Here is a 20,304-nt window from a genome sequence, read left to right as displayed (position 1 = left end):
GCACAATAAATTCTACCATTTCATTTCGCCCCGCTATTCTCTCCCCAATTCGTTCCGAAGCATCCTCGAAGTATCCTCCTGCTCCTTCGGCCCCCTCTTACCTTCCCCCCCTTCTCTCCTGATCTCCCTTTTCTCTTCCTGCCACCTCCGCCCCGGCAGAGACGATTCATGCGCCATAATGACCAGCTATTTTGCCGGCCGGGAACTCTGAACTCTTTCTCTTTCTTTCTCTCTCTTTTTCTCTCTCCTGTTCGGCGTCTCGAGCATTGAAGATTCCACGGCGAGACCCGACCTCGCGTTCACGGTAGACGTCGAGAGTTCGCGCGCGGCTACTTCCACACAATTATATCGCCGGGGGGTGCGCGCGTACCACCTCGGCCCCGCGAGTTTTATTTCCGAGGGGTTAGCAGGTACAGCGCCAAGTTGCGCTCGGAATAACGCGAGCCGACTATCGGTGGGCCTTCGCGATGGGAAAGTGTGAAGATGATAAAGGTTGCCTCTCTGGCTACATTTAACCGTAATTTCTGCAACTTATCTGTACTTCTTTATATTTGAAACCGATTTACGGATATTTTATATTTTCGTAATTTTTTAACAGTGTGTTTGTTTTTGTATCTTAAAAAAAATTTCGCTCTTTTTTCATCGCAAGATGTTTATTGGATAGACAAATAAAAAATGCGATTTTTTATCCTTAAATATATATTTGATATTCTTTAAATTGAAATCAGTGTATTATGAAAGATAGTTCATATATCACTAATAAAATAATTATAAGTACAGCATTGAGATCAGTAAGTTTTCATCAATTCCAATTTAGAGAATAAAGAACTTGTGACATACGTGAAGAGAAAATACACGAAGCAGATAGTTATTTAATATATTAAAACTTTTGCAATATTGTTAAATACTTTCTTAAAATACTTTTCTTGAAGGATATTTTTTACAGTCAACGTACATGCATGTAAATCCCTCCTGAGAGTACTCACACAATCGCACTGAAAGAGTATTGATCATTGGAGAACCAATCCGTTCTAGCATTGCAAGATGTTCTCGGCAATAAAATTTTCAAACGTCATGCTTGAAGCAACCATTTCAACGATACGAAATCTCCTTTCAGTCTACTAAGTCGCATAGAGAAACCAACTCGTGTTCTTAACTATCGCTAATTGTTCCTCGATATCTGCGTTCTCCAACTCACGATCAAGTTGTACATCTAATACCGTGCTGTCCATTTTCCAGCCGTAGTCGTGACCAGCAGCACCGTGCCCAGCAGCAGCTCGACGAGCACCGCGGTTTTGGGCGGCTCTGCCGCCGGCCTGCCGCCCCAGCCGCCGCCGCCGATCGTCTACAGGGGCGGAGATCGATTCTACCCAGGGGGCAGCATTCATCATCATCACGAGCATCATCAGACGGGCACAGCGGCGCCGACCCTGCCTCATGTGCCCCCGCCGGCCATCTACCCCGTGCATCCGCATCAGCCGCAGTCGCCGAATCACAATGGACCGCCGTCCTCGATCACGCCGCCCAAGACCTCGACCGGTCAGAAGAAGAAGAACAGTACGTATCACGTCGTCACCGTTGCACGCTGCCGTCTGTCTATCTATCTGTCTGCGCTCCGTCTGTCTCATCTGTCCGACAGAATCTCGTTTCAAAGCGCTTCCTCGTGCGGCGGCTTCTTTTCTTGTGCCTCGTATTTGATCCGAGTCACTTGGTATCGGCTCATACTGATGTACCGGTCCGGAGATGGGTAGAGTTATCGGGCAGTTCGTGAAAGTCGGATTAAACCGTCGCCATCGATTTTTTGCTCTATCGAGAGATACTTGACGTAATTAAATCACACCGCGTGTAATTATTGATGATCGTTGTAAATCGACGTTAATTGACAGTCGACGCATTGGCAATTGACGTCGTATCAGTTGAGTTTCTTTCAATGAGTTTCTTTCTTGAGCTCTACTCTATGATGGGGGAACGGCCTTGTATCTTCTATTATCTATATAATTCCAGCCTATCTGCAGCATATTTAGAGTAAATTATAGTAGAAATAATAACGATGATCGTCGCCAGTTATTACCGCTTGCAAATTGTATTCCTCCGAGTTATCTCATTTTCCGTGCTTCTTCTAACTCATTAGTTCTTCAATTCACGGCTGGACGCGAAAGGAGTTTCTTTATTTCTGTTTAATCACAAATTACTTCTTGAAATAAAGAGAGATAGATTTTACATGTTTATTTGACGTCGCAAGATAAGGGCCGAATCGGCGCATTTAGTTGCAAATGCGCGCCGTAAATACGCGCGCGCCTCTTGCAATTCTACGCCAGGTGGAAAGGTCGGCGAGCCGCGAGTGTCCAGATCCGATCGGATGAAAACCGAACGAAAGCCATCTGTCGATCCCGGCACCGCACACGCCCTTCTTCTTCGCGTCGTTCACGTCTACGATATAATTTGACTTCTAAATGCGCCGCATACGCGCGCGCATTTGCATTTCACTGATAAGCCGTGCGCGGATAGCCGCTCTCACCCATTAACGGTGCCGTGTTTCCGAGAGACGCGGCACGATAGGGGATACACGTTCTCTCCCAAGGTGTCGACACGAAATTGCCTGGGATTTCGTTTCCCTCTCGCACACGGTTCCGCACAAGGTAATAACCATTAAAATTTGAGATGCGGCCTGAACATCTATTCAAGGATATCCTCGCGGCGGCACATCCCATTCACATCGTATTCACATTCTCTATTGTAGATTGAAACATACATGTAAAAAAAGTTGAACAATTTTTTATTGTAGTCTATTTAAAAACTTGATCAATTTGATCAATGAAATTTGTTTAAAAAAGAAAGAGGTATGACAGGAGAAGAATGAAAGGTATGGCTTATATAATTTTATATTTCATCTTTTATTTTTCAAAAATTTTTCAAATTCTTCGTACTTAGAATTGTCTCGAATATTATTTGAAATAGAGGCCCAACAATCAAGATCTGGTCATAAGAGTCAGTTTTGATCACTTTGCTTCTTAAGTTTTCCCAAGAGAGAAAAAAACGATAAAGAAAGAAACAAAATAAAGAAAAAGAATGAAAAAAGATAATATTATCTTCTCTCTCGCAGGACAAAATTGTTTCATTACCAGATTCTGATTGTAGAGTCTTTAGTTTGAACACTTATGAAAAACTTGTATTTTCTAATATTCTATCATCGCTCATCATGACATATCGGTGACTAATGAAATTTCTTTACTTTTGCGTTTTACAGAGGAGTATTCGGATCATCCGAACGAGGTGGTAAAGAACGAGGAGCTGACGTACAACGGCGCAAGCTCGTACGCGCGCACGCAAGCTCGGTACGCGCAGAGCCTGATCCTGGCGACGTGCAGCCTGTTGATGAGCGCGTTACTGCAGCAACTGCTGCGGTGAAGCGACAACACCGGCCATGTACGAGAACGTCGTATATCCCATGCGTCGAAACCCCTTCTTCTGTGATTATCCTACGTTTAATTGATTTCTTGAGAGGCGCGCGAAACATATACGCGCGTATCTCGGCCGTCCCTCGATCGTAGTGAGACACGCACGATCCATGGTCGCGCCGACTCGAGAGATAACAGAGAAGAGAAGAAAAACGGAAGGAACGAGACAGAAAGAAAAAAGATGAAGATGAACGAGACAAGAAGAGACACGTCGAGAGAGAAGACACGCACGACACACGAGCGGCAACGCCATATTAACTACAATTAAGAAACTAGCGGAGTTCTAGGGTGGAATACCGTAGAACAAAGAGACGAGGAAGCCGAAGGTAGAGCGGGAAGTAGAAGAGAAAGCGGAAAAGAAAAGACGAAAAGGAGAAGCGCTACTACTAGACACTACTTATAGTACACGCCCACTATTATCACTACTATAAATGGTAGTCGTATTGGTTGTCCTTCTTATCATTACGCTAACTGTAGGTATTTATTCGAATATGAGAGAAAGAGAGAAATGTGAGTAGGGAGTCGTGGCAGCGTGCTAAGTATCCTCGACCGAGAGCGAGAAATGTACGCGAAAGAAGAATGTCTATTATATATTAGTAGCCAAGGCTATGTACGCGAATAACGTCAAATCGCAATCATGATTGATTCGAGCGAATCTTTAATTCAAGGGAGAATGCTGCGTTGGCTCGGCCATCGACGACGAACGATCCTTCGTTAAGGGGTCCTCGCTCGGGGCCGGCAAGGAGAAATAGTTTGTCCTGAGCGCGCCGTGCCTCGAGAAAAAGAGTACCTGAAAATCCTTAAATGCTTTCGGTTCGCGGCTAAGATGACAATTCGGGAGTAAACGATCGCGATCCTTATCGCCGAGCGGCTTCCAAGTATCTCGTAGAGACACTTGAACTCTCGAGGTCGTCGACGTGACCGTAGTTCCTCGATGATCGGACGACCTGTACTGGACGAAGGATCAGAAGAGTCAGAAGGGATCGTCTGGGATTAATCGTGTCTCTCGCGTGAGCCGACCGCCGCGGCCACCCGGCCAATTGCAGGACGCCGAGGACGAAGGATCATTCGAGTTCGTATGCGAGATCGCGAGTAGGATAATTAGCACGCGTGTAAATAAATTCCTAATGAATATGTACAAGTGGCTCTTGTGGTCGCCTTGTGTGCCGACGGCAACAAGGAGGGCCGGAGAGATTTAAGAAAGAGTGCCGTATTTCTAGATAAATCTTATAATATGAAATGAGAAAGAAAGAGAAAGCATGAATCGGAGAGAAAGTGTGAGCGCGTACGTGCATTATGCGATTATGACCGTGAGTACCGTGCTCATCGAACAAATCGACACGGAGCCATGAACTTATGCGAATTTCTGCCACTACGACAGGTTTAATTGCATCGTTGTCACGAGTCAAGGATAGCATATAGTGTCGTTGGCCGTTTGGTAAAGGAAAGTAGTATAGAAAAAACGTGCGAGCGAGCGAATATAGGAAATATTGTGCGAGAGAGAGACTGAGTCGCGAATCAAGTAAAAGACAGATTTGTATAATAGCTGTACCATACTGAGACTTCTATCTATAGATCTGTATCATATTTATTATCCGCTATCATTACGAATATTCAACACTCGATATTCTATATTTGCTAGTGAAATATCAAATTTAATAGCGAACAAATTAACGTACTGCCGGCGCCGGGGGTGAAGCGGTAATCGCGGCACGAACGAGCCCCCGGAGCCAATTCCCTATTCCCATCCCGTCGTTTGTTGTTTCCCTTGTTCTTGATTTCGTTCAGATTATCGTACACAAATCATGTTTCTATTCACAACTATATATTATGTTTAATCAGTTCGATCATGTTTCTGATTTATATCAGTCTTTTTCTACGTTTCCCCCTTTTTTTATTATTCTATTTATTATTCACACATTACCAGGGAAAAAGACTTGCGCGTGTACACGTTTCATGCATACACACTCGTGGAATCACCTTTCGCGTGACGCCTACGCGTGCATGCGTAGCCGTGGCACGCAAAGGACGAAAGACGAAGCAGTGAGTAATTTTTCGTTCGTGTCCACAAAAAAATACAATTGCGAGAGCGCGACTGCACTAACGAATTATTGTAAATACGAATTTATACGCGAGAATATGAGTACCATAGCGAGACGAGAGGATGCATCATTGTCTGTATAACATGCGTGTGAGAAAAAAAAAGATCTTTATTCAAATTCTTAAATAGCGAAATGATAATTCTTGACACGTTGATGATTACTTAACACGGACCGATTCGCTTTCGGAAGTTCATTCGTAGTTCTCACGATTGCGATAGTTGCGAATAAAACCGCGATCAATCGAGAACTGCAAGCAATACGTTTGCAAATACACAAAAGCTTCGGCAGTGATATTGTAAGCCTGAACGTCACGCGCTATCCATCATTGGTCTGTATTTTTCACTTTTGTTTTGTTGCTGTAACAGCAATTAGCAACGAACGAGCTGGTCGACGTCAATCGTTTATGATTCCAATTCATGGTTCGCGATCGTCAATTTGAAACTCACATGTCACGTTTGGATAAGCGACACTAAGCAAGATGTATTCGCAGACAATTATTGCATTTGGAATTTGTCAGACTAATGATTTATTTATATTATGTACATTCATTATATTCTCGATCTCCCTGGTTGAAATGTATTGATGCAATTGTTATAGTCACAATCATTTATTATTATTAATATTAATCTATTATTAATAATAGATATGCCAATTGTTGCACCTCAATTCGACCCTTCAGATATTAAGTGTTACTGATGGATACTAAGGATATTTTTCAGTATCTTTCAATCAGGATCGTTGATTTGCACGTAACATTTTTTATGTATGAACTCGGATTTTACTTTGCGAACGAACGTGCTCGCTCGTTGCATTGTTGGGAATCGTGTTACGAGACAATCGATCGCGAGTTTAATTTACTTTTAAGAGACGGCGAAAGATACGAACAAGAATAGCGCCGCTCGATCGATCGTTCGCACGCGAAAAGGCGAAAGGATAACATGGATCCACGCTGGGTACTCATTCGCGCGGACGATATAAGTGAAATACGTTATAACAATAATATAGACTCGAATTATTCGATATAGAAAATAGACAAAGTCGCTCACTGCAAAACTCATTCCTTTTTTTTTAAATTTTATTTCTCCCCTTTTTTTCGTTTCCATCATTCATCCATCCATCCATCACACGTCCGCACCGTTGTATACACCCACGGACCCGTGCCGCAGACTGCGAGACGTGAGGCGTCCTGCTGCCCCGACGGAAGAAGAGAAAAAAGTATTTTTTTAACAGCAGATAGAGAGAAACGCATCTCTGCGGTGGGTTTGTTTGTTCAGAAACTTGTATGTAAATAGATGTAACATGCGCGAGGATTCGACGTCGCCTGTATTAACGAGTCAGATCTATATTTCGGTCCGCGCGACCTGTCGATGCGAGATTTTAAACGCGTGTAAATAAACGTCCGAGGTAGGATTTAAAGAAAAAGAAAGGGAAAAAAAGATGACAGGATACGCTTCACGTCCATCCCGAGAAGGTCTGAGTTCCCGTCTGCTATTACATTCGGTAATGCCACTTCACTTACGTAATCATCCACTCGTGTGCGTGTGCAAGAGAACAAGAAAGGATACGAGGAGGCTCGCGCGTGGATGTCTCTCCCGCTCTCTTTCTCGCGGGACGAGGGAGGTACGCCGCGCGCGTTCTCACGCATCAAAAGAAGAAAAAAAAAAGGGAAGACTTGTTCCTCTCTTCTCGAGATCGAGGGTAAAATATCCGCCGCGCTGACAAGCACGGCCGCGCGATATGTAATGAATTAATTAATTACTTAACGAGTGAAACGGAGGATAAAGCGAATTTCGAAATAGACACGCTGTAAATAAACAAATTAACGATTGAATAAACGGTAAACACGATGAAATTTATATTAAAGTGCATAGCGAATATGAGATAGGTTTCTAATAACGGTTTATTATAAAAATAAGAAAAAAAATGTGAATGTATGTTGATGTCTAAGATTTTTAACGAGGACAGAGAGGACGCAGAGCGGTTAATTGTAAACTACACGATTACCACTATCCGTTTAACCGGAGTACGCGAAGTACTAATTAAACAAGAAAAGCAAGCTCAGAGGGCGGAGCGACACTTAGTCAGATCGTGATTTCTCACGTTGCGTATATTATTTTGTAACCGGAGCGTACAGGACCCAACATACACTCTCGACATCACGGCTAGCATACGCGGCACAGCTCTATCATGAAACGCGACAGACTCGTCGCTCGAGTTATCGTCACACAAGAAGTCAAAAAATTTTGATTAATACTCCGTGCATGACTAATCAAGGGGAAAATAATGTAAAAAAAAAAAGAAAAGGCGCTGAAAAAACGTGAAAAAGCAGCAGACAAAATAATATTTCATTTAGCTTCCTCTTCGAGGGAGACGTCGATCTCGATACTTCGATCCGTAGATCCCATTAATTTTGCTTCGAATCTGATCAAGGCTGTCCGGCGCGTTTTTAATAGTGACCATCCGTTTTTGCGACACTGTTTCTCGCACGCGGACTATTATTTTGTCGAGCGCGACACGGCGTGTTCCATGATTAATGAAACGCAACGTCCGCGCGATATTATTAATTAAAAATCTCGGTGTCTACGAGCAGGGCTCGTTAACGAGCGCACGCCGCCGCGTATGGTATCCTTGGAACGGGAACTTATAGATTGCGTGTGTTCACCAGTATGCACATTCAGTACCAGTCGTTCATTACGAAGCATTACAGAATACAATACAAAGTAGCGTAGCGTTCATAACGGTAGTCCACTATAGCGAAATAGTATTTAAACGAGCAACCGCCGGTTGCAAAGGAAAGAAAGAAAACAGGAAAATTGTCATAATCAATCGAAAAAGAGATAGAGCACAGCGCATGAAGAAAAAAAAAGGACGGGGGAGAGGATGAATTTTTGTAAAGGGTAAACAGAACAGGCGGACGCAAGACATGGAGCCGGTCGCGGAAGCTGCGCGAGAGGATCACATACGCATGATACACGGGGAAAAGAGGAGGATAGGACAAAGCGAAAGATGATCAAGAGCACGAGAAGATAAGGATAAAGCACACGGTATATCTAAAAAAAAATACTTTATATAAGCGCAACGTGGATGCTTAAGGGTGAAAAGAAATCAGGGAGGGGGGGGGGGAGAAGAGGTGAGCAAGAGGATGTACGTGATCCTATGCGAGGGGAGCGTAGGCTCGTCGGTGTTACACAATTTATGTAGGTATATTCTATATGTATGTCGATATATATAGCGAAGTATATATCGATGGCAAACGAAAGTAATTTAAAAAGTGAAGGAAAGAAGAAATGGAAAGATATCGTGCGTCGGGTCGGAGGAAACTAAGCTGCATCGTATTTCGTTTCGAAACATCCTGCGCGAAACCATCCCTGTTTGCTCGACAGAGTCGGAGAGCGAGGTCGCAAGATGGTCCGAAAGGGATGATCTGCGAAATCGCGTCGATTTCTCGCAGTTAAACATCCCGACTTCGTTTTTAATATTTCCCAGGTATTTGTTGAACGCCATAAATCAGAATTGCATTAGCTTCGAAAAAAAAGGGAAAGCGTTTCTTAACGCAATATTTATCTTTCAATTTAATAGGTGCCGGTTGCACTTCGCTCTCCGTTAAATTATTCTCGTAAATTATTCACAGCGAATTGTGTGTTGAAGCTAGAAAGCGGACCGTCCTATCTTACGATCCTGCTGTTAGTACAAAAGAGATGCACGAGATATGCGCGATCTATTCCACTACGTTTATAAATCGCGAGCAAGTGATAGTATTTGACAACTAAAGCAATTCTAGTCTGTTCTTCTATTTTAATCGTTTATTACTGCAATAAAAAAGCAATTTTTTTTAAACAAGATGTAACATCATAAAAATAATTTTTTGCATGATTTATATTCGAAGATGTTAATAATTACACATATCGATATCGGAAACGCGGAAAGCTTTGTCGATCTAAAATATGCAGTTTCTAAATTTTATTACATTCACGCATTCTGCCTATTTTGATTAACTGTTCAAACCTAATCATTATACGTCACGTCATGAAAAGAGGCCTAAGAATTTTTATCTGAAAGAAATGTTTCGAATCAATTTAATATTATTGCTATTGTTACTAAATTTATAACTAAATAGAGAACACTAATCATCATAAAAGAAGCTCGTTAATAATTGTTTTGATAGTATAAATATAGTATATTTTTCATTCGTACATATGTATTGCGTGAAGTATAATCGAGCAAACCAACTGACCCCATTCGAAAAGCAATTCTTTCCGAAATAAACTGCCACATTGAACAATCACCGTCAATTTCCGATTTAATATTTAATGCGTTGCTAGAAAAAAGTCAGATGAAACCAGAAGCAATCCAGATTAAAAGACCTATCATTTTCAGTCACATACGAAGGATGAAAAAAAGACATACATTTCAACGATTCGACAGATACTACCATCGCGTTTGGTAAACAACGAATTTTTCTGTAATAAACGACTCGTTTCCGCCGAGGACTACATAATATTTTTCACATCCGAGGCTTATAGCTGTTGATAAACTGAAAAGCGCGATGCGATATGTCGCTATTGATAATTTTAAGTTCGCTTTAATACTGTAGAAATAATTGACCATCGATATTCTCCGAGCACGCAAGCTGCTTTCTCCTTCTATTTTTCTTTATACGAATGCACGATAAAGGTAACGCAAGACCCGCTTTATTCGTGATAGTGTAACTACTGCCATCAATCGAACGTAATCGCACTATCGTATCAAATGTGTTTCTATATGTAAAGTTTCTCAGACTATTGTGTAAAAAATCGTACAAAGTAAGCGAGAAATAAGGTAGTCGCGGTGAAAGAATAATGCGTGTGTTTCTAACACATAATAGTTTATTCCTTCCTGCGTTGCATATCCGACGGAGATTCAGTCGCATTAAGCTTGAGGAATTATGTTACAACGCGCATATGACAATTTCATAAACGACGGAATTTCGATGTAACATCCTCTCGGAAATGTAACACCGATCCATATCTAATGTGCAACGAGCGTCAATTGCATACCACACATACACACAAAAAGACGCATCTCTTTCCGTGATCATTGTTACTTTTCCGTTTCGACGAAACGGGAGAAAATTGAAAAGCAGACAATGTGTAACGAGCGGAGTTGGGATTGTAGATTAATATTATCGATAGCAATAAAACAATCACTCTTGACTGCTGTGCAATAAAGAAATTCGCGGATGTCTATTAGAAAAAAAAAAATACAGTACATTTTGTTGCGAAATACAGGAATATGTCGAAAACTAAGTGATTTATATTGACCAAGGAATAACGCGCTCGCCCAACTCCGCTCCGCGCAGAGGAAAGAGCGTCATCGCATTCGGACGGTTTTGTCAAACGCGAGGCTCACTTATTATTAGATCTTAGATTAAAGGCGACTCTTTGATACTTTGATAAATCTGGCTGGTTTCCAAGGCGAGAGAATTTACGAGGGAAAGACTGGCAATCAGCGCGAGAGAACAAAGAGAAGAGAGAAAAAAAGAAGCGTTGTTCCTCTGTCGCGGAGAACGCATCAATTTACACGCGTATTAACCGCGCTGAACAATTAAATGAGACAGCAACGGAATTTAAGAAATTTTTAACAAATAATTAAAAGAGAACCAAATGTGTGTGGGGAAAAAAAAGAAGTAAACACAAGATCCATCTCGCGGAAATTAATGCCGGCCTGGAGAGAAACAGGGAGAGATTTAATCGAGCGTATTTTTGCGGAAGACGATGTCGCTTGAGAACCCTTAAAAAACCCGAACAGCACCCTCTCAGCCTGGAAAAAGAAAGAAACAGAACGCAAAGCAGCTTCAGTGAAAAAAAGGGAGAAAAACGACATGACGGAAGGGTGATGTGCCCCCAATTAAGGATGGCCTATATATCGCACTCGTTTGAAAACTTATCGCAAGAATGCACAAGAAGTAGCGTACACTCGCTGTACTACTGTTTGTTGACTCGAATAAATATGCGGATTAAAGTCGGTTTGGTTTATATGTACACGGTGAGTCCAAGATTCGCGCGCGAGCGGAACGCTCGCGTGATCGTTCCGGACGTGGAAAATCGGGATTATTTCGCAAAGAACGTTATTTGTCACGCAGGTCGAGCCGTCGAGTCGGAATAGGATAAAGCGAAGAAAATTGCCCGGACGGAGAATTGTTCCGAACGAGCGCGAGCGTTCCATGCGGCGATATTGTTATTATACGAATGTACTCAAGACGGCATGGTATACAAGACTAAAACAAGACCTAAAATAGGGACATAATATTTTATAACTCAACTTTTGTACAGAATAAATACTTGTACTGTGGACCAATATTTCTTTCATTTCATTCACATCAAAACCATCGTCGCTGAATGTATGAACTTCATCCACGACTTCAAGATTATAAAGGTAACAATCATTCTTATCTTAAAAGATTTCATACGATTGTGCTATAAATATTTCTATGAAATTAAAATATTATTCCTTATATTAAGGATATTTTTATTTTATAAATATAACTAAAAAAAGATAGGTAAGTAAACCTATGATTTATACAAAAATATAAATTTATCTGTACGCAAACGTAAATCTATATAAATTGATCTAAAATTTATTTGTCTTTTGTTTTTGCACTAGAGGTATAATAACAACAGCATTTCTCGCTTCGGGTATTCGCCACCAACCACCACTTCTATGTTCAGTACCTACACCAGCGATAAGATGATTTCCATCGGAAGTAAACGCGAGTGCGTTTATGAAACCCACCAATTTAACTTCAAATAACGGATTTAAAGATCTAAAATTCTCACCGCACTGCCACAATTTGATCGTACCATTTCGCGATCCTAGAAAAACCATAATTAATTAGTTAATTAGTTAATAGTAAAAAAAGACTGATACAAAAATACAAGATATGAACCTGACGCTACTAAATCTGTATTCAATAGTGTAGCGATGCTGGAAATCCACATCGGTTGACCATTAGTTTCGTCCTTTCCGTGCGCCTCCGGTATCGAACATAACGGCTTCTTCTTCAAACACCCCCAGAGGCAAAGTTGTCCGTCGTCCCCACCGCTGAAAAAATTCTCTTCGTTGATGAGTTTAACCGCGTCAATGCTATTGCCGACGCTGTGCGCGTTAAATATTAACTGCGATTCTTCAACTATTTTCCATATTCTAATAGTCCCGTCATAACCACCGCTCGTGATAGCGCGCTCTCGCGAAAGCGCATCAATAGACGTAATAGCACTCTGATGCCCGAATCTATGAGAAAAATAACACTATTAAAAGTAATTTGAAGAAAAATAAGTAAATTTAGCTACAATATATATAGCTACAAAAAAATTTAGCCAATGAATAATTTTACTGTATTATATAAAGAATCTTTACAAATAAAAATTCAATGTACACAAATGCTTAATTCTATTTCTAATTTATGATTTTAATCTATGATAGTGTCTACGATATCGTGTTCCCTCTAAAGTTAATTATAGGAAGAATTTTATGAATTTGTAATATAAACTCAAGTCATTAGACAAAAATTTTTGGCAATTACTCTAATAAAATACTATAAAGTAAAAAAGTTGAGTTCGCAAAGTTACGTACAAAGATTCAACATAAGCCATATCGTCTAGATTCCAAACTTTCACACTTTTATCTTCGGACGTGGAGTATAGCGTGTGAGTATCTTTACGAAATACCAATCCAGATACAAAACCTCTATGACCTTGCAGATCCTTTATATGATCAAGAGTATCGCCAGACAACACTTTGATCACTTTACATCCACCATCCCCTACTACCTGCAATGAGAAAGATTTATACCATTTTTTTTTAAAGAAGTTAAAAAAAGATTTCATTTAAACTCACAAGGAACTTTCCATCTGTGCTAATTGCCAAACACCGTATGGATTTCATTCCAGATTTTGTCTTCCCTCTGTTTCCTCTAATAGCTTTTAATTTGATCTTCTCTTTAATTGACCCTAAAATAATTGCCAACTTATATTTTACAATAGATAAAATTATTTTTATTGTTAGATATGTATATAAATATTATTTAGACCTTTGTTAAATTAATGTACAAAATTTGTAAACTTACATTTAACTAAACTACCATCCTTAGACCCTGAATATAATACACTGCCATCACTAGAAAGACAAATGCAAGTAATAGAATACTTATGTTCTTTACATCTCAATGTTACAAGCTCATTGTGGCCAATGTAATTTATTGCTACAGTTTTTCTTAATCGGCCCTTTTCCTCTAGGTATTCCTCACGCAATCTCCGTGCGACTGCACCCTCTTCAAATTCTACTCTATCTTTTTCTATAACACAAAAAATACATTATGGAAAATTATCTTTCTTCTTTCTTTTCAAAATAACATAAATATAACAAAAATATTTCATTAAGTACTGTACCTTCTTCTTCAATTTCTTGAAGATATTTCTTTGCAAGTCTCAAACGTTTCTCTTGTGCAGTCTCTTCCTCTTCTTCAGTTTCACTTTGTGCATTTCTATAAGTAAAAATCTTGTAATATACATGGAATATCAAACTCTTTCAATGTACTTGATAATTGTTACCCTAAATTTTCTTCTGCAAATTCTTCATCTGTACTAGCAATACTCTCATTGTCATTAAATTTGGACTTCTTTGATTTCTTTGACTGTTTTGATGTAGATTGAGATGTAGATGTCTTATTGAATTGACCGTTGAGCTAAAATGATAAAATCATAAATTACAAAGTTAATAATCATCAATATATTAAATTATACACAAGAAATAAATTATGAATGTGTTATATTAAATAGTATTTACAAAAATATTAATATTTTGTCATTTTGTAACGATTCTTGTAGTGATTTTTTTAAACAAACGGATGCAACATGCGATTATTTAATAAGAATCAGAAGAAATACAAAATAATCTTACTACTCTAACGAAATAAATTTTAACCTCTATGCAGAAGAGAAGGCAACACTTTTAAAAAGAGAATACAATAAATTAAAAAGCTTACTTTACGCTTTGGCGCACCACCTCCCCGTCGACTACTTCTTATAAAAAAAGACATTACAATAACGGAAAATAATTATTGTATATCAATAACTTCTCTTTAAACCACGTGTCACACAAACGGTTGTTCTAGGTTATCCACTTTAAGCCCATCTCACAGCCATCTTGCAAGACTTATGTAGGCCACATGTGGTCTGTTCTTTTTCGATGCACTGCTGCACTGGTGCAGTAAGTTAGAATGAGAAAAAATATATTTATCTTACTTTAACTTGTTGCACCGGTGTAGCAGTGCAGCTAAAAAGAACAAGCCTATGGACAAAATGTCTTTTGTTAAGGGCTTTTGGAACGCAGTTAATAATTTATACAAGAAATTTACTTCTTGTATAAATTATTAACTGCGTTCCTTTCTTTTACTTCAAATATGTTTCAAGAAAGATACAATTAGGAAATGGATAATACAAATTTTATATATACATATATGTATATATGCTTTATCATTATACGAGGAAACAACACACACATACACACCACATACACACATAAAATATAATCGTAAAATTTCTCTAAACATTCTATTTTAATTATATATGAATTTGTAAGGAAACATTTATTAAATTTGTTAAAACCAAACCGAGTCAATGAAGTGAATTTTTTATATCATATTTGAAACTGAATTGAGTCTGAAATATTCACGAACCAAATTCAATCGAATCTCTTTAATTTAAATACAAACTAAATTCAAATACAATTTTCTTGAATTACATTACATGCTAACTTAAACATAATAAAATATTTTTAATAGCGTTCGAAAACAGATTTAAATTCGAATTATTCGCACAGCTCTAATATTTTTCTTACATGCATCAAATATGAAGAATATATATAAATTAACTTCTGATTTCTCTCTATATAATAACCAATTTTCATGTATTAATATTGATATAAAGAAATTGATAGCATAATTAATTAAAGTTCTCAATATGAATGCTATTTATTTGTAAAAGCTTCAACGAGTACAATCAATTGTCACATGAATTGTCGTGTGTTAACTTGTCTCTTGGTATACCAACTAACAAGTGATTCTTAAGTGTACACGTTTCTGGATTTAATTTAGCGAGATAGACTTTGTAGCCACATTGTTCAGCAAACAACTTCCTGTCCGTATCTATAATTGTCATACATCTATAACCTTGTTTAGTCTTAATATTTCGTTCGTCATGCGTTTGATCTGCTGCATGACTTAAGTATGAGTATTCTTTATTATTGACATGTTCCTTGAAAGCCTTACTCCGCGGATACGTTATTTCATGACCATCCCGCAACGCGCCATAACAGCAAGGGCAACTCACGAAAATTGCATTCTTTCGAATGCAACGCTGAATGACCAGATCTGTTGCCAAACCACAAGCGTGTAACGACGTGCCGATGTCGAAATCTCCCTTGAAATAAGTTAAGTTGCACTGACAAAACTTAACGTTTGTCAATTTCAGCTTTCGTACTCTTTCCTTGGCTCTATTCAAAGATTCCTCTTTGTTTTCCAACAGAATAACCGTGCAACGAGGCAACAAGTATGCCATCAATATTCCCAAATGACCTCCACCTGAGCAGAAATCTACAATAGTGTCTCCTGCCTTTGCCAATTTCAAAACAGGTTTGCACAGATTCTGCAATTGCTCTTGCTTCTGTTGCAGCCTCGCAAGTGGCAATGAACCGCCTGCTGGTGTGGCATCGAAAGGGATGTTAGACCAGTCAAGATTTACCTCCGCGCCAAACGGTTCCATATCAAGTTGCATTAAGATCTTCATGCTTTCGACCAACTGCAACGAATGTTCTATGTCCTCTTGCCTCGTAAAAATGCGATTTCTCGGTTTGTATCGTTTAGTATCTTTCTTGTACAAGCTTTCGTTTACTACAACTGGAAGCGTGTACTGAAGAACGTCTGAAATATGGCTCGTTGACGAACGTAAACAGCTTAGGCATCGCGTTATGAATTGATCTGCTAACATTACATTGTACCATTTAGTAGTCAGAGGTACCAGCTCTGATATCATTTGGCTCGGAAACATATTCAATAAAATATGCATGCACACAAATATAATTATGTCAGATAATGTAATATACACATTTTCCACGTATTTGTGCTCCGGCAGAGCTGTCTTATCCCATTTAGTTATATCAAGCGCGGCGAACTTTTTGGACATTGTGTACTTGTACAAATTGTGCAGTTTAACCGGTTGAGACATGTGGCACTCAAATCTAGCTAAACTAACAGGCAGTACAGATTTCTCCGAATCCTTCGTGTCAAAAGACTTCAGAGTTAAAATTAAATCGACTTCGCAGAATTTCGTCCACACGCTCGCCTCGGAGCAAGCAATCAGGCAAGAATCCTTAAAGCCTAGTAACTTGGTAGTGTGCAACAAACATTTTGGAGCACTTTTCACAATCTGTCTTAATACTGTACACAAACCAGCCATGCAGCTGTCGTTAGCAGTGACAATCGGTAATTCGCATAAGCTCGCGTAGTAAGGTATTTCATTTTCATTTACATTTACAATCTCATAGACAAAATTTGTGAGATCTATCATGTATGCTTGTTCCTTTAAATCTCGCTCGCTCGGTATTAACTTGATGCTAATTGGAGACTCGCAATATTTTATAGTAAACAGAGTTACTATTGTTTCTATTGGAGCGAGACACAAATCCGCCATAGAATATATCACTAAATACACCTCACTCATCATTTGTTGCCTTCTCAAACAAGCGATAAAAATATAAAATTCTTTCACACGCTTTTGATGGTACTCATACACTAATTCGCAATTGTTTTGCTACTTTTCTGATTATTCTTTGTCTTAATATATTTTCTCTCCAGTACACGGCAAAGCAAGAGATGATTGCAGTGCCAAACATGAAGCCCTCAAACTTCCAGAATGCTCTTTCCTCCAGCCAGGCTACTTTGTCGCAACTATAACAAATATATAAGAATATAATGTATGTAAGTTAAACAGAGTTAATAAAAAAAACATGTTTTTTAAGATCATTTTGTTTTAAACATGTTTTTGATGTTTTTATCATGTGTTAAATAGCATTTTAAATGGCACATTTTTTAAAGACATATTTGTTGTAGTACATTTAATATGTATTTAAAACAATCATTTATATATAACAATGTAGTGTTCAAAACATGTTTTAAACATAATTCTGGAGCCAAGATGTAGAATCCTATCAGTATACTATACCTTCTTGTTATTGTTTCACCACTCTTGCATTTCAGCACTTCCTTGTACCTTGCATGAACACAAATACCAATGCTTTCACTAGCAATCTCAAAAGCCGTGCATGGATGACACTCGGATATCACCTCGTACTCCTCACCAGAGATACAGGATGAATTATTCTCGTAATTGTCGACATAAAGCTTACTTGAACTGTTCGTCCAGTGGCTCTCAATAATTAGCGCTAGAACTGTTAGTCTGTCAGGAATACAATTATACAAAACATTAAGTTGAGTCAACAAATCCCTGTTTAATACAAGAACACTACTTATATTTTACTTACATAATTAACGTCTACACGATTAAGAATTTTTGTCTACAATAAGTTGCAAAGTGTTAGACTAGCTCAACTGACACTATTTTAATGTAAAAAAAACTCACCAAATGATATTTTAAGCTGTCAAAATTTAATAACTAAAACTGCACTAAATTTGAACTAGCATTTGGGTGACAATTCCCATGTAGCATTCCAGAATTAAACAGTTTTTGTCAATATCAATCTGTTATTTAATACGGAATATATGAAAAACTAACCCTCCTAAGAATGTAATACCTAACAACATTCGCTTCTTCGTGCAAGATTCAATCATTTTGAATTTTGTACTCTCAATTACCACACTTTACTCCAACAAGGTTAAGGGATTATTAGGTTCCACAGGAGAAATAATAAATTTATTGTTTAAAACAATTGTAGCTGATCCCTTTGCACTCTTCATCTTTCCTCCTCTTTGTTCCTCCGGTTCCTCGTATCTCGTATGTGGAAGGAGAACGGCGCACATGCATCTATAGCATCTAAGCTACCAGAAATACGTTGGCGCTGCAAGTCCATATTTAAGAAAAAAAAAAACTTAAACGATTGCTCCTTCATTGCTCCATCAGAATCCACAATTGCTCCTTTTTTCAAATTAATACTTTTCGAAATATTAACAAAAAACGTAAAATTTTTTATTTTTAATAAAAAACCTATTTATAATAGCTGTATGGAAAAAAGGAAAGTATAAAACGATTGCTCCTTCATTGCTCCATCAGAATCTACAATTGCTTTCCTTTTAAAATCAATATTTTTTTAAATATTAACAAAAAATGGTAAAATTTTTTATTTATAATAAAAAACATTTATAATAGCTTTGTGCAACTAAATACAGCATAAAACAATTGCTCCTTCATTGCTTCGCATTGCTCTATAATTATTTTCATGATTTATTGCATTTATATTGAAAAATTAACAAATTATTAATTTCACAAGTGACGCCGCCGCCACCTATCGGCGGCCTACCGTAACTGCTTCGCTCGGCAACCGATGGCGGAAATATTCAAACGTTATTGTTTATAACATTGACATTTTCTATTGCTTTTGTTGATAGAACGATTGCTCCTCGCTTGCTCTGTAGTGATATTCAATCGCTCCACTCGTATAATTAATTTTCTTTAATATTTTAGCAATAAACCATTCGTTTTCTTAAACAAACGTATTTCCTGCTGTCCCCTGCGAGTAAATTCAACATAAAACGATTGCTCCTTTGTTGCTTAGCGTTGCTCTATGATTACTTTTTACATATGGTTTCTAGTAACAATATAATATATTATGATACAAATGCATATGAAAATGCGTGAAAGTATGTATAAGGATCTTGTTAATCTTTTGCATGGAAAGTCACAAACCCATGTGGTGCAGAGAATGTTTTACACACACACACACACACACACACACACACACACACACACACACACACACCGGGGGGTGCAAGGGAGGCCTTTGGCCCCCCCTCCCGCAGCCTACCTCGTCCAAGTCGCTAACCCATGTGGACTTTACTTTGCTTGCAATATACATGGATTGCCAATGTACATTCGGGTTTCGTTTCGTGACGTCACGCATCATACCAATGCTCTAGTTTACACCGAGCACTTGGTACGCGTATTAAATAGTAAATAACTAGTGAATGTGTTTAATCATTGGCTGATCAGCTTAAATTCACTACTTGATACGCGTACCAAGTGCTCGGTGTAAACTAGAGCAATGTTTTAAGTTCTAATTGTAAGTAAATTTTTTTTCATGTGAACGAAAATAGTGATTGAATAGGATTCCTCGAAAATCGCATTCGGCCTATTTGATTTTAAGTGCAAACGCTTGTCCGAAACTTTTTCCGACGTCGAAAAAAAGCGAGGCTTCCACCTCGATGCTTCGGGTAATCGCTTCTCGGAAATTGTCGAGGAGACTCTTCCCTTTTCCGCGAAATCGCGTTCGGCCTATTTGATTTTAAGTGCAAACGCTTGTCCACAGTTTTTTCTGTCATCGAAAAAAAGCGAGGCTTCCGCTTCGATGCTTCGAATAATCGCTTCTCGGAAATCGTCGAGGCTCCGGGATGCTTGTCCGAAGTTTTTTTTGTCGTCAAAAAAAAGCGAGGCGACACTCAGGCGCCAGTCTCCTCGACGAATTCCGAGAAACGGTTA

The 20,304-nt window shown here is 38.8% G+C and overlaps 4 protein-coding genes across 4 annotated transcripts in view; 1 reads left to right on the top strand and 3 right to left on the bottom strand.

The window, feature by feature from the left end:
* The window catches only part of LOC105836011, a 49,907-nt gene extending 42,516 nt beyond the window's left edge, over positions 1 to 7,391 (top strand). Inside the window, exons 4-5 of the mRNA XM_012679753.3 lie at positions 1,240 to 1,557; positions 3,248 to 7,391. Of these exons, the coding sequence (XP_012535207.1) occupies positions 1,240 to 1,557; positions 3,248 to 3,408 (479 nt within the window). The 3' untranslated portion in view covers positions 3,409 to 7,391. The remainder of the gene's footprint in view (positions 1 to 1,239; positions 1,558 to 3,247) is intronic.
* Positions 7,392 to 9,345: 1,954 nt separating this feature from the next.
* LOC105836009 (U3 small nucleolar RNA-interacting protein 2) lies at positions 9,346 to 14,748 on the bottom strand. The gene is made up of 8 exons (XM_012679752.3): positions 14,583 to 14,748; positions 14,149 to 14,282; positions 13,987 to 14,081; positions 13,665 to 13,892; positions 13,436 to 13,548; positions 13,172 to 13,368; positions 12,486 to 12,829; positions 9,346 to 12,411 (listed from the first exon to the last, which is right to left on the bottom strand). The coding sequence occupies exons 1-8, from the start codon at positions 14,634 to 14,636 to the stop codon at positions 12,170 to 12,172; spliced, it is 1,407 nt and encodes a 468-aa protein (XP_012535206.2). The 5' UTR covers positions 14,637 to 14,748; the 3' UTR covers positions 9,346 to 12,169.
* A 796-nt stretch (positions 14,749 to 15,544) lies between these two features.
* Positions 15,545 to 17,346, bottom strand: LOC105836012 (glutathione S-transferase C-terminal domain-containing protein homolog). Its single transcript, XM_012679755.3, has one exon. The coding sequence runs from the start codon at positions 17,317 to 17,319 to the stop codon at positions 15,598 to 15,600; it is 1,722 nt and encodes a 573-aa protein (XP_012535209.1). The 5' UTR covers positions 17,320 to 17,346; the 3' UTR covers positions 15,545 to 15,597.
* On the bottom strand, positions 17,346 to 18,637 carry LOC105836013 (protein JTB). Its single transcript, XM_012679757.3, has 3 exons — positions 18,388 to 18,637; positions 17,818 to 18,051; positions 17,346 to 17,543 (listed from the first exon to the last, which is right to left on the bottom strand). The coding sequence occupies exons 1-3, from the start codon at positions 18,441 to 18,443 to the stop codon at positions 17,381 to 17,383; spliced, it is 453 nt and encodes a 150-aa protein (XP_012535211.1). The 5' UTR covers positions 18,444 to 18,637; the 3' UTR covers positions 17,346 to 17,380.
* Positions 18,638 to 20,304: the final 1,667 nt, after the last annotated feature.

Source organism: Monomorium pharaonis, chromosome 10 (assembly GCF_013373865.1).
Source record: "Monomorium pharaonis isolate MP-MQ-018 chromosome 10, ASM1337386v2, whole genome shotgun sequence".
Classification (NCBI taxonomy): domain Eukaryota; kingdom Metazoa; phylum Arthropoda; class Insecta; order Hymenoptera; family Formicidae; genus Monomorium; species Monomorium pharaonis.
Note: the sequence above shows the minus strand (reverse complement) of the source record. Positions and strands in the feature narration are given on the sequence as shown.

Bases quoted from the DNA above. Each gene is read 5' to 3' on its own strand.
- LOC105836009 (XM_012679752.3), bottom strand. From the start codon at position 14,636: ATGTCTTTTTTTATAAGAAGTAGTCGACGGGGAGGTGGTGCGCCAAAG. The intron at 14,082-14,148 runs GTAACAATTATC...TTTTACTTATAG, and splicing joins TTTGCAGAAGAAAATTTAGG to AAATGCACAAAGTGAAACTG. The intron at 12,412-12,485 runs GTTCATATCTTG...TGGTTTTTCTAG, and splicing joins TACAGATTTAGTAGCGTCAG to GATCGCGAAATGGTACGATC.
- LOC105836012 (XM_012679755.3), bottom strand. From the start codon at position 17,319: ATGATGAGTGAGGTGTATTTAGTGATATATTCTATGGCGGATTTGTGT.
- LOC105836013 (XM_012679757.3), bottom strand. From the start codon at position 18,443: ATGATTGAATCTTGCACGAAGAAGCGAATGTTGTTAGGTATTACATTC. The intron at 18,052-18,387 runs GTTAGTTTTTCA...TATTCCTGACAG, and splicing joins GGTATTACATTCTTAGGAGG to ACTAACAGTTCTAGCGCTAA. The intron at 17,544-17,817 runs GTATAGTATACT...TATTTGTTATAG, and splicing joins GGTGAAACAATAACAAGAAG to TTGCGACAAAGTAGCCTGGC.